The sequence below is a fragment of the Lucilia sericata genome, unplaced genomic scaffold (assembly GCF_015586225.1).
Source record: "Lucilia sericata isolate MDLA Ls3-8-SP2 unplaced genomic scaffold, ASM1558622v1 Contig000702F_arrow, whole genome shotgun sequence".
Lineage (NCBI taxonomy): Eukaryota > Metazoa > Arthropoda > Insecta > Diptera > Calliphoridae > Lucilia > Lucilia sericata.
This window is the reverse complement of record NW_023994705.1, coordinates 121,032-135,828: the sequence shown is the minus strand read 5'-3', so window position 1 is coordinate 135,828 and position 14,797 is coordinate 121,032. Positions and strand designations below refer to the sequence as shown.

Sequence of the window (14,797 nt, the reverse complement as noted above, 5' to 3'; positions counted from 1 at the left end):
TCACAGATTGGTTCGATGTCTGTCATTAAAAAGTGGCCTGGAACATTTCTGTCAGTCTATGGTCTTGACTATAGTTCAGTCTTTAGTCTGAACAGTCTATAGTCTCAACTATAGATCAGTCTATAGTCTTGACTATAGGAAGTCAATAGTCTTGACTGATAATAGTCTTGACACATGACTATAAATTAGTCTATAGTCTCGACTATAGATTAGTCTATAGTCTCGACTATAGATTAGTCTATAGTCTCGACTATAGATTAGTCTATAGTCTCGACTATAGATTAGTCTATAGTCTCGACTATAGACCAGTCTATAGTCGTGACTATAGATCAGTCTATAGTCTTGACTATAGTCTTGACTATAGTCTTGACTATAGATCAGTGTAAAGTCTCGACCATAGATCGGTCTATAGTCTCGTCTACAGATCTGTCTATAGTCTTGACTAAAGATATAGTCTCGACTATAGATCAATCTATATACTACTATCGTGCTTACCCATAATAAAGGCGACCATGATATAACCTTTTTCTGATACTGAAACGATCTTTTAGCTAATCCATCACTTCCTTAGTATTTAATTGATCTAGCCATGGACCGACCGGTCAACACTATATTGGCCTAAGGATTGTATAAGTTTATCTGTGTTCACGTTATGGAAGGAGCCTTCGTTGGATTCAGTTATAAAGGGAACAACTTGTTTAAACACGATTTCTTGTGATCTACCCTCTGGTATTATACTTTTAAACATGTTATTGAATCACCGTTCCAAAGTTTTAAGTAGGAAGGAGGTATGTAGTATTAATTAAACCTAGTAATTCCCAAACTAGTCGCTTTTAATCTCGTTTACTTAATCCCCTAATTATTTTCTTATATCATGTTTAAATCTTAATCTTCCATGTCGTAACAGTCGACATTATAGCAGGTGGTCTTGCCAAAAAAAAAACCCAAATTAAACCATTTCTGTTCAATTTTATTTCAAAAATCATGTGTTTAATAGAGATGCTACATTTCAAGATTTTACCATTTCAAATTAGTTTTAGGTTTTTGCAGACAACTTTTGTCTGTTTTTTTGCATCCACAGGAAATTGTGCAAATACGCGTGCTATTTAACATTAAGTCATTTCATGTGATTTCGAGTCATTTTAAGTCATTTTGTTTAAGTTTTTTTTACTTTTTTTGATTTCAGTTTCAGTTATTTTCTGTTTAATGATTTACTTTTGCTGTGTTTTAGTTTCATTATTATGATTTTGGTTTTTCAAACTCTGCATGAGCTCATCTCATCTTTGTTTAATTTAAAGTTTTTTTTTTTTGTATTTTATTTATAAAACTTAAATTGTTGTATTAACTTTTTTTAACCTTTAATTCAACGTTATGTGAAATAAATTATATATTAATTTCATATGACTGCGTTTTTTTAAATCCCCCGCAATTTGAGTTAATTTGAAAAAATGCAAGTTTTTTTTATCAAATGTTTTATTAAAGATTTATGTCAATGTTATGATTAAGACTCCAAAAAAGAAACAACATAAAGCAATAGGAACATTTTCTTCAAATAAAAAAATTTTGATAAATTTCTCTATAAATTGTGGCAGGGGGACCATAAGCCATAGGGGCAAAACTAACAACATCTTTTAACTTGTAAATCCAGAAATAGATTTTTCATGGGAAATTTTTAACTAGAAAATTTTATTTCTTATAAATTTCTTCATATAGAATAGTCGGGGGGACCATAAGCCATAGGGGCACTTCAGCCAAAATCATTTAACTTTAAAACCGAAAAACAGATTTTATTAAAGCAATTCTGAGTTACTTTTAAAAGACCTAGGTTAGGTTAGTTTAGGTAGGCAGGTCGTCCTCGCGATGTCATCACTGGGGACACACTTGGGTCCAGAATTTTGATCCCTTTGTGATACCTGAAACGAGAGAGAACGGTCGGCGTATTAGTACACTTCAACCTAATCACTCTGGTTTCCACCGAACCAGTTTGTCGCACGAATATAGGAATCTATCTTTCGGATATCAACCTCCGATAGATCCGCTAAGTCATGCAGAAAATAGCTACCTAGCAGACCCACTCTGTGATCAGCTAGGGCAGGACAATGACAGAGGAAGTGAGTTATACTCTCTTCTTCCTCTTCATCCTGGCAGCTCCTGCAGAAGTCGTTACTGGGTAAGTTCAGTCTTCTTGCATGGAGTCCGAAAGGCCAGTGGCCAGTTACCACTGCCGTTAAGTTCCGTAGATTAACTCTCGGAATGTAGAAAAGGGCTTGGGATCTTTGTGGGTCGTAAGATGGCCACATGATCCTTGCCTGTCTACAGGTGGCTTCAGTCGACCATCTGCATTGCGCAAGCTCATATAGTTTTTCACGTATCGAGCGTTTGCAGGTTGAAAGCGGTATACCGACAAAAGGGTCGGTATGCTCTCCTGCAAGCGAGGAGCCTAACTTGGCAAGAGAGTCCGCGATGGTATTACCAGGAATTTGCTGATGTCCTGGAATCCAATACAGTCCTATTGTGGAATGTTTCGCCATCTCGTTAAGGGATGCCCGGCATTCTAGGACTAAGTTTGACGTCGTGTAGACACCACTTAGAACCTTAAGGGCTGCCTGGCTGTCGGTATAAATTCGAATATTAACACCGTATATTCGATAAAACCTGAGCCAGTTTGCAGCCCATTTAATGGCTGATAGTTCAGCCTGAAGGACGCTACATTGGTCAGGAAGCTTGAATGATACTTCCGTTCCCGAATGTGCTATGTAAAAGCCACCGCCTACACCATGGTTTGATTTTGAGCCATCAGTGAAAACCTTATACGATCCATCATGGAGGATTGTTTCCATCACATTTGGGTCGTCTCGGATATTCACCGAAAAGCTTCTATCAAAAGACGGTTTGGCGATGCAATAGTCGATATTGCCAGGAATTTCTCCTAGACAATTGAGGATGGTGGAGTGACCTGACTGAATCATATGCCACATACCAATTGTATTGAGTCTAATAGCCGCGTTGAGGGCAACCTCTTGGGCCATTAGATCAATAGGTAGCCATCCCATCATGACAAAGAGAGCCTTTGATGGGGTGGTGCGGAGAGCCCCCGTTATCAACAGAGCTGATGTGCGAAGGATTCCCTCAAAACGTTTGCGGTGTGAGTCCTTTTGTACAGACTTCCACCATACAAGTGCACCGTACAATAGTATGGGCTTGACTACCATGTCGAAGAGCCATTTGGTATTCTTGGGGTTTATGCCCCATGATTTGCCAATTGCTCTTTTACACGAGTATAAGGCCGCAGCCGCTTTTGATACTCTAGATTGAGTGTTCAAATGCCATGATAGTTTTGAATCTAGGATTACTCCCAGATATTTAGCACTATCCGATAACTTCAATTCTATCCCATTCAGTCGTGGGAGAGTGAAGGTGGGTATCTTGTACTTCTTAGTGAAGAGAACAAGTTCCGTTTTCGATGGATTAACACCAAGGCCACTGACGTTGCTCCATGTACTGAGTGTCCTGAGTGCAATCTCCATCCTTTGCGATAAAGTATCCAGATATTTGCCAGATACTACTACAGACACATCGTCTGCATATGCTATTACCTTAAATCCCATAGATCTAAGATCCATAAGAAGTGGGTTCAACGCTAGGTTCCACAGAAGTGGAGATAGAACTCCACCTTGTGGGGTACCGCGATTTGCCACTTTTGTGACATTTGCTGCTCCCAATTCGGAGATAATGATTCGCTGAGTCAGTAATCTCTTGATGAAAGCTGTTATTGGTTGGTTTATACCCAGACCAGTTAGGGCCGTTGTTATCGACCCAGGGTGAACATTGTTGAAAGCCCCCTCGATGTCCAAGAAGGCAACCAGTGTATATTCCCCTTGCGCTATTGTCTTTTCAATGTGACAAACTAGCGAATGTAATGCAGTCTCAACAGATTTTCCCTTCATGTAGGCATGTTGAGATGCTGATAAATGGTCAGGTTTGATATGTATTCTGAGATGCAGATCAATTATCCTTTCCAAAGTTTTGAGAAGAAAGGAGGATAGACTAATTGGTCTAAAATCCTTTGGCTTCGTGTGAGAGGTCTTTCCTCCTTTCGGAATGAAGACCACTGTGCACTTGGTCCAGGGTTCGGGTATATAAGACCATTTTAAACAGGCATCATATATCCGCGTTAGCCAAGGCATAAGATGGACAGCATTGTATTGCAAATCCGCAGGTATTATACCGTCAGGACCCGGTGATTTGTAGGGGTCGAAGCTGTTTATCGCCCAGTTGATTTTATCTTCATTTATGGATATTCCTGTATCAGCTGGGAGATCTGTAAACTGCATGTCAGTCCCGTTTTCCGGAGATTGACAGCCTGGAAAGTGAGTGGCCATTAAAACTTCTAAGGTTTCTTGGCTACTGGTCGTCCAACTGCCACAAGGTTTCTGAATGAAACTTGGGACAGGAGGAGTAGATGATAAGATTTTGCGCAGACGACTGGTCTCAGAAGAACCTTCCACGCCGCTACAGAAGGTTTTCCAAGATTTGCGCTTTGCATTTCTTACCAGGTTCTTGAAACGATTAACCGAGGTCTTATAAGAAATCCAGTTTCCTGTTTTCTTTGCCTCGTTAAACAGTCTGCGCGTCTCTTTTCGAGATTTCGCAATGTCCGCAGACCACCATGGGGGCCTGCATCTGCCTTTGTGCATATTCTGTTTACAAGACAGTGAAGTCGCGTGTTTGAAAGCTTGATTTATGGTTTCAACCGCGTTTTCTATGTCCGATCGGTTTTCGATGATCGGTACATCCTGGAGTGAACGTGAGATTAGCCCCATTTGCATTTCCCAATCTGTTCGTCTCCTGTTTATAAAGGGCTTTGGGGCCACTTTGTCAACTACGATTTCAAAATCGATGTACTGATGGTCAGAGAAAGAGCAGTCACTTGAGACTCTCCATCCCCTTATCCTATCATGATGCATAGAACTAACCAGCGTAATGTCAAGAACTTCCCTTCTGTTTGAAACAATAAAGGTCGGTTCGGATCCTGTATTTAAAATATCAAGATTATTGCTTAGAATGAAGTTAAAGATTGACTCACCTCTAGCGTTTATGTCCGAGCTTCCCCAGACAGTGTGATGGGCATTGGCATCAGCCCCCATGATGATCGGCATGCTTTTCGAGTTTGCCATCTCTATGGATCTGCAGACCAGGTTGTTCGGTGGCTGGTCGCTGTGGTCGTGAGCCATGTACGCCGAGATAACCAATATAGCACCTACACTGGTCTCCCATATGGCTGCTACGGTGTCTTCATCACTGAAATCAGAAAGAATGAAGATGTTGAGACTGCTTTTGGCTACTATACAGGATCGAATCTTACCAGATCCTTTTGCGTACAATAGCTTAAAGCTTTTCATGCCTAGTCCACTCACCCTTTCTTGGTGAATCCAGGGTTCCTGGACTAGGGCGAGCTCCTCCCCACTTACACCCATTCGGAGGAGCAGTGCAGCCGAGGCTGCTTTGGAGTGGTGGAGATTAATTTGGGTTACTCTCACCATCTCCTTTTTTGTCTTTACGCAACACTGTGACGTTGGCGTCCTCCTTGTCAGAGGCAAGGAGATCGTCCTCGTCAACTGACTCTTCCCCCTCCTTAACCAACTTAGAAGTTGATTGACTCAGCGAAAGGTCAGTCTCGTCGCAAGACATATCCGCAGCGGATTGGTCAGGATCGGGATCATCCTGTTCCAATAGTCCCTTGTCATCGCCTCGGTAGACACGGAGGAAGATCGACTCGAAGCCGTAGTAGACCTTCCCTTGTTTCTCGCGAAGCGGCGCCAAAGACTCCTGGTTCAGGATCACAACAATCCTTCTGGAGCTTCCTACGGGTTGAGAAACCCTGACGACCTTCCAATCTTGAGTTGGAAGATCCGGATTGCCAACCTGTAGAAGCTCCAGTATCGCTGCCTTTTTATGTGGTTCCGCAGGAATTATGGCGGTGGATCTAGGCCTTCGTGGGATCTCGTCCACAGAGACCACTTCCAGCTTAGCACCTTCCCACGGATCCTTTATCAGCGACACAGCCTGCTTCAGGAGCAAAGCTGAGCGCTCGTTGGAACAGGCCATTAGCTTCACTCTGTTGTGAAACCAACCGCCGTCCTCACACTGTGGGGGGGGACCAGGGTTCTGTTTAAGAACTTCCCAGAACACCCCCATCAGCTTTTTTCGCACTATGTCCCATCTGGATGGAGACATAGCGCCATCTATGTCACCCCTGTCGATGACAGCACGCGTGAATTGGTTCTCAACCACTTCACCGGAGGTCCTGTCATGCGGCTTGGGGGGCAACGGTTTCGGACGTTTTGTCCCGGGCTGCTGGCCCTGAAGATTAGTCTCCTCCTCAGAACGTTGCCGTTTAGGCGCGTCCTTAGACGTGAGGGGGGGACTCTTCTCCAGAACGGCCAATTTTCCCTTAGCCCATTCTAGAGAGGACTTGTCCTCTTTACTTAGCGACTCAACTGGCTTGCCAGCTAAGCGCGCTAGAATTTTGGCGGCGGAGCGCCGTTGTAGGAAGGCCCTTCTTGCTGGTGTTACGTGCCTGGGGGTCTTACTATTCGCCGTGTTGGCATTGGGAGATGCCGTTTGAGAACCCGAAATCTTGTTCGCAGTTCCCTCGTGCATAACCGGCACTGGGGTTACTACCTTGGTTTTGGTGGCCTTAGTAGTCCCCGAAACAGGGGGTTTTATCGGCATTTTGCCAATACGGACCTGAGCTGCCTTTGAGGTACTTGGGGTGACGTCCAGAGGTGCCTCGCTGCTTATTTTGCTGCATCCAGCTTTGGAGCCAGATGCTGTTATTGTTTTGCGACTGCAGGATCCAGGCTTCCCTAAATCCGCAGACGCTTTTGTTTTGGGTTTGGCGCCGGTAGCATTCAGACTAGCCCGACCCGGTGTCTCCGCCGGACTAACCTGGGTGGCAGTAGCACTCGACTCTCCACAGCCTGTCGCCTTCGCCGTGGGGGTAGGGTCTCCGGAGATTATTAGGCCCCTTACCGGATACGCGGGGCACGGTTTCTTGTCGGACATTGGACATTAAAAACGGTGTGCATTTTATACTTGCTGCCAAGTATATGATTCTGCATATGATGTGCTTGCAGACCACCAAGCCGCCCAATGTGGGAACAGACGCTGGTGGATTTAGACGGACCGTCGTGGAGTTTAGGGATCTAAAGATCCCGAACGGACTGTACTGTCAAAAGATACACATCCGAAGGATGAGTAGAGATCTTTTGACAAGTACTTGGACTGGTAGCCGCCCCATCGGGGAGAAACAGACGCTGCCAGTCGTGGGAAGGGTAGTTCTTAGTATGTGCTCGTCATGAGCCCCTCTGGCATGGGTAGCCCTACCAGCACGGCCTGCATGGGTCATCACACATAAGCCTTCGCATCGCGTCAAGATGACTACCCGTCGCGAAGGTTTAAAAGACCTAAAATTAGCAACAAATTATTTTAAATTGAAATTAAAATAAACAAATTAAGATAATAATTTCCTGGAATTAATTAATCAAATAATGTTTGATGTTTAAAGTTGAAATGTATCATTTCATTAAATATAATTAAAAAAAAACGAATTATAACACTTTTGTTCTTTTTTCTTTCTTTTGTTCTTGACTAATAGCCCTAATTTACGACATGTCAGTTCCGACAGAATCAAATAATTCTTCAACTTTAACACTCAATCTTACAATGAAATTGTGTTTCCTTTTGGTTTCTTTAGTTTGTTTTTACTTTTCAATTTAAATAACTAAAAACCTTAATTTTACTTTCGAAATCATGTAGTCACGTTTTGGCGTATGGACTACAACGAAATAATAATCATAAAATAAAATACAAATGATAACTATCATTGCAAAAAAAAAAAACTATACACAAAAATGTTAAATACAACACCAACAATAACTAAATTATATATAAAGTCTAAATCAAAAAAAATATTCAAGGTCAATTTTAAGAACTCTTAAACAGCAACACAACAATGTTGTTAACAAAAAAAAAATTACGAAAAAAATACATAAAAATAAGAGCAAAATATGGGGGTTTAAGTCTAAAATGAACAAAAGATGTTCATATATGCTGAAAAACAAGTGGTCATAAAAATTATGTTACAATGTTAACGATAAACACTTTGAGATAAAAGCGAAAAAATAATCAAAGTCCATGTAAATAATTTTAAGATTTCAAGAAAAAAAAAACTTGGTTTGAAATGTAACTGAAACACAGGTCTAAGGTTTGGCTTTTGTTTGTCTTTAAATACAACACTTTTTGTACAGAAAAAGTGTGGTCTATAAACTAGAATATATAGACATACTAGACTTTAGAATATAGATTAGACTAGACTATAAATTAGACTATAGACTAAACTGGAATATAGACTATAGACTAGACTATAGACTAGACAATCACTAGACTATAGACTAGACTATGAACTAGATTAGAGACTAGTCCATATACTATAGACTATACTGTAGACTAGACTATAGACTAGACTATAGACTAGGCTGTATATTAGACTATAGACTAGACTATAGACTAGACCATAGACTAGACTATAGACTAGACTATAGACTAGGCTATAGACTAGACTATATATTAGACTATAGACTAGACTAGACTATAGACTAGACTATAGACTAGAATATAGACTAGATTATAGAGTAGAACATAGACTAGAATATAGACTAGAACATAGACTAGAATATAGACTAGACTATAGACTAGACTATACACTAGACTATAGACTAGACAATACGCTAGACTATAGACTAGACTATAGACTAGACTATAGACTAGAATATAGACTAGAATATAGACTAGAATATAGACTAGAATATAGACTAGACGATAGACTAGACTATATACTAGACTATAGACTAGACTATAGACTAGACTATAGAGTAGACTATAAACTAGACTATAGACTAGACTATAGACTAGACTATAGAGTAGACTATAGACTAGACTATAGACTAGACTATAGACTAGACTATAGACAAGACTATAGACTAGACTATAGACTGGACTATAGACTAGACTGTAGACTAGACTACAGACTAGACTATAGGCTAGACTATAGACTAGACTATAGACTAGACTATAGATTAAACTACAGACTAGACTAAGTATAGACTACACTATAGTCCAAACTATAGACTAGACTATAGACTAGACTATAGACTAGACTATAGACTAGACTATAGACTAGACGATAGACTAGACTATATACTAGACTATAGACTAGACTATAGAGTAGACTACAGACTAGACTATAGACTAGACTATAGACTAGACTATAGACTAGACTATAGACAAGACTATAGACTAGACTATAGACTGGACTATAGACTAGACTATAGACTAGACTACAGACTAGACTATAGGCTAGACCATAGACTAGACTATAGACTAGACTATATACTAGACTATAGATTAAACTACAGACTAGACTAAGTATAGACTACACTATAGTCCAAACTATAGACAAGACTATAGACTAGACTATAGACTAGACTATAGACTAGACTATAGACTAGACTGTAGACTAGACTATAGACTAGACTATAGACTAGACTATAGACTAGACTATAGACTAGACTATAGACTAGACTATAGACTAGACTATAGACTAGACTATAGACTAGACTATAGACTAGACTATAGACTAGACTATAGACTAGACTATAGACTAGACTATAGACTAGACTATAGACTAGACTATAGACTAGACTATAGACTCGACTATAGACTAGACTATAGACTAGACTATAGACTAGACTATAGACTAGACTATAGACTAGACTAGACTATAGACTAGACTATAGACTAGACTATAGACAAGACTATAGACTAGACTATAGACTGGACTATAGACTAGACTATAGACTAGACTATAGACTGGACTATAGACTAGACTATAGGCTAGACTATAGACTAGACTATAGACTAGACTATATACTAGACTATAGATTAAACTACAGACTAGACTAAGTATAGACTACACTATAGTCCAAACTATAGACTAGACTATAGACTAGACTATAGACTAGACTATAGACTAGACTATAGACTAGACTATAAACTAAACTAGACTATAGACTAAATTATAGTCTAGACCAAGTATAGACTAGACTATAGACTAAACTATGAGACTAAACTATAGACTAGACTAAGTAAAGACTAGACTTCAGACTACACTATAGACTAGACAATAGGCTAGACTATAGACTAGACTATAGGCTAGACTATAGACTAGACTATAGGCTAGACTATAGACTAGACTGTATACTAGACTATAGAAAAGACTATGGACTATACTATAGACTAGACTATAGACTAGACTGTAGACTACACCATAGACTAGACTATAGACTAAACTCTAAACTAGACTATAGATTAGACTATATACTAGACTATAGACTAGACTATAGGCTAGACTATAAACTAGACTGTATACTAGACTATAGAAAAGACTATGGACTATACTATAGACTAGACTATAGACTAGACTGTAGACTACACCATAGACTAGACTATAGACTAAACTCTAAACTAGACTATAGATTAGACTATAGACTAGACTATAGACTAGACTAGACTAGACTAGACTAGACTAGACTAGACTAGACTATAGACTAGACTAGACTAGACTAGACTAGACTAGATTAGATTAGACTAGACTAGACTAGACTAGACTAGACTAGACTAGACTAGACCAGACTAGACTACAGACTAGACTAAAGACTAGACTAAGACTAGACTATAGACTAGACTAGACTAGACTATAGACTAGACTATAGACTAGACTATAGACTAGACTATAGACTAGACTATAGACTAGACTATAGACTAGACTATAGACTAGACTATAGACTAGACTATAGACTAGACTATAGACTAGACTATAGACTAGACTATAGACTAGACTATAGACTAGACTATAGACTAGACTATAGACTAGACTATAGAGCTAGACTATAGAGTAGACTATAGAGTAGACTATAGAGTAGACTATAGACTAGACTATAGACTAGACTATAGACTAGACTAGACTATAGACTAGACTATAGACTAAGACTATAGACTAGACTATAGAGTAGACTATAGAGTAGACTATAGACTAGACTATAGACTAGACTATAGACTAGACTATAGACTAGACTATAGACTAGACTATAGACTAGACTATAGACTAGACTATAGACTAGACTATAGACTAGACTATAGACTAGACTATAGACTAGACTATAGACTAGACTATAGACTAGACTATAGACTAGACTATAGACTAGACTATAGACTAGACTATAGACTAGACTATAGACTAGACTAGACTAGACTAGACTAGACTATAGACTAGACTATAGACTAGACTATAGACTAGACTATAGACTAGACTATAGACTAGACTATAGACTAGACTATAGACTAGACTATAGACTAGACTATAGACTAGACTATAGACTAGACTATAGACTAGACTATAGACTAGACTATAGACTAGACTATAGACTAGACTATAGACTAGACTATAGACTAGACTATAGACTAGACTATAGACTAGACTATAGACTAGACTATAGACTAGACTATAGACTAGACTATAGACTAGACTATAGACTAGACTATAGACTAGACTATAGACTAGACTATAGACTAGACTATAGACTAGACTATAGACTAGACTATAGACTAGACTATAGACTAGACTATAGACTAGACTAGACTAGACTATAGGACTAGACTAGACTATAGACTAGACTAGACTATAGACTAGACTATAGACTAGACTATAGACTAGACTAATAGACTAGACTATAGACTAGACTATAGACTAGACTATAGACTAGACTATAGACTAGTCTATAGACTAGACTATAGACTAGACTATAGACTAGACTATAGACTAGACTATAGACTAGACTATAGACTAGACTATAGACTAGACTATAGACTAGACTATAGACTAGACTATAGACTAGACTATAGACTAGACTATAGACTAGACTATAGACTAGACTATAGACTAGACTATAGACTAAACTATAGGCTAGACTATAGACTAGACTATAGACTAGACTATAGACTAGACTATAGACTGGACTATAGACTAGACTATAGGCTAGATTGTAGACTAGACTATAGGCTAGACTATAGACTAGACATATTTGGTCTATAGAAAAAATGCTGTGTTTGTCTATAAAAAAATTGTTGTGTTTAGACACAGTTTTTCTATAGATGAAGTGTTGTGTTTATACACAGTTTTTCTTTAGAAAAAGTGTTGTGTTCTATAGAAAAACTGTGCCTTATAAAAACACTTTTTCTATAGAAAAACTCTGCTTAATGTTTTAGCTCTAAATTATAAAATAATTAATATTTATATAATTTAATTTTATATGATTTAAATTTTCCCCCTTTATACAAAAACAAAGAACAATTTGAAGTTTATTTCCTCTTTTTTTAGGCCTAAATTCATAATTTTTCTTTCTTTTACAAAAACAATGACGTAATTTTTTCAATTTAAAATCATTTTTCATTTCGTGCTTAATAGTTATTTTCAACAAAAAATTTTGTTCGTATTTTTTTTCTTAAAGGTGTTAATTGTTTACTGTGTGTTCACTGTGGTTATTTGTATAGAGAAGATAATTTCAATTTATAAAAAATTTATTTTTAATTTATTCTATATACAGGTTTTTTTTACACATACGAATATAAATTAATTTTGTATATTTTTTTTTTTACTTTTTTAAAAAAGTGTGATTTTGTTTTCAATAATTCTTTGGAAAACAAAAAAAATAGCCTTGAGGTCATTGTATTATTGAGAGGCTTTGCAGTAGCTTGCTGCTAAAATTTAAAAACAACAGTGTTTTGTTTTAAAATTAAGAACTAAGGCAAAAAATTTATTTGTTTTTTTATATTAATATTTAAAAAAAAAATTTAACTAATTTACTATCGATTTTATTTTGGGCTTTATAAATAAATAATTAAACATGTTGATTTGAGTTTTAAATTTTGCATGTTTTTGTTCAATTTGTTAGTTTTATTATAAATTAATTATAAATGTCAATTTTAGATTTATAATTACAGGCAGTTTTTTATAGAAAAAGTGTTGTCATTATATACGCATTTTCTGAAAACAGGTGGCGTCATTTTTTGGAGTTTTTCTATAAAAAAGAGGCGTTATTGGACACTGATTTCCTATAGAAAAAGTGTTGCCATTAAACACATGTTTTCTATAGAAAAAGTGTTGCCATTAAGCAAACGTTTTCTATAGAAAAAGTGTTGCCATTAAGCAAACGTTTTCTATAGAAAAAGTGTTGCCATTAAGCAAACGTTTTCTATAGAAAAAGTGTTGCCATTAAGCAAACGTTTTCTATAGAAAAAGTGTTGCCATTAAACACACATTTTCTATAGAAAAAGTGTTGCCATTAAGCAAACGTTTTCTATAGAAAAAGTGTTGCCATTAAGCAAACGTTTTCTATAGAAAAAGTGTTGCCATTAAGCAAACGTTTTCTATAGAAAAAGTGTTGCCATTAAGCAAACGTTTTCTATAGAAAAAGTGTTGCCATTAAGCAAACGTTTTCTATAGAAAAAGTGTTGCCATTAAGCAAACGTTTTCTATAGAAAAAGTGTTGCCATTAAGCAAACGTTTTCTATAGAAAAAGTGTTGCCATTAAGCAAACGTTTTCTATAGAAAAAGTGTTGCCATTAAGCAAACGTTTTCTATAGAAAAAGTGTTGCCATTAAGCAAACGTTTTCTATAGAAAAAGTGTTGCAATTAAGCAAACGTTTTCCATAGAAAAAGTGTTGCCATTAAGCAAACGTTTTCTATAGAAAAAGTGTTGCCATTAAGCAAACGTTTTCTATAAAAAAGTGTTGCCATTAAGCAAACGTTTTCTATAAAAAAGTGTTGCCATTAAAAACACGTTTTCTATAGAAACACAGTTTCTTCTATGGAAAAGATATCATCATTAAAATTTGTTCTTAACTCTTGTAAAACACTTTCAATCTTGTGACTCTTTTTAAATATTGTTCCTACATAGTAATCACTTTTTAATCTTAACTGATTGATAACTTTTCAAAATTACAAGGTTACAACTCATTTCATAAAATCCTTTGATCTTTTGACTTTAATCAGTCAATCAATAATAACAAGTTTCCTTCTTAAGTTTTTTGTTTTTTAACTCTCCCATCAGCTTTATTACCCTCATTGCCAATATGCGTGTACTTATACTTGACGAAGATAACACTTCTGATTAATTTGTAGATTTTTTTTCCTGATGCAACTCTACAATCACTTTAGAAATGTCTACTCATCACACATCATCTGAAGTGACACATTTGATACAAAAGGAAGCACTTGTTGGTTTTTATGTTTAGGGCTTTTTTTCAACATACATATCTTAGCCATTTATAGACAGATTTAGTTTTGGTTTTGAGTTTTTTTTCTTGCTTATCATTCTCTTTAACATGTCGTGCCACATGAAGCAGACGTTGAGGAGGAGATGAGAAAAAAAAAACAAAAACATGATACAACCTTATTTGGCTTGAAAATGAAACAAATGATGAAGACAAACAACATTTACATAACAATCCTACAAAAAAGTTGAAAAAAATCCACTAGACATGAGTGAGAAGTAGGAGAAATCTTGACGAACCAGCTTGCATGGGTTTGTAGCAAAAGTAGAGCCACATATACTCACGCCAAATGGGCTGGAGTTAAGGACATAATAAGTTAGTTACCTTGACACATATTTGGTTT

At 37.2% G+C, this 14,797-nt stretch overlaps 2 protein-coding genes across 4 annotated transcripts in view; one reads left to right on the top strand and one right to left on the bottom strand.

Annotated features, from left to right (window-relative positions):
• LOC119607533 overlaps positions 1–14,797 on the top strand; it is a 166,505-nt gene that overhangs the window by 89,031 nt on the left and 62,677 nt on the right. The gene's annotated exons all lie outside the window — the stretch shown is intronic.
• Positions 1,853–7,444, bottom strand: LOC119607534. 2 transcript variants are annotated; one of them, XM_037961490.1, is made up of 3 exons: positions 5,366–7,444; positions 5,087–5,301; positions 1,853–1,913 (listed from the first exon to the last, which is right to left on the bottom strand). In XM_037961490.1, the coding sequence occupies exon 1, from the start codon at positions 7,066–7,068 to the stop codon at positions 5,521–5,523; it is 1,548 nt and encodes a 515-aa protein (XP_037817418.1). In that variant the 5' UTR covers positions 7,069–7,444; the 3' UTR covers positions 1,853–1,913; positions 5,087–5,301; positions 5,366–5,520. The 2 variants fall into 2 exon arrangements, with proteins under 2 accessions (XP_037817418.1, XP_037817419.1); XM_037961491.1 differs by having other exon boundaries at positions 5,418–7,444.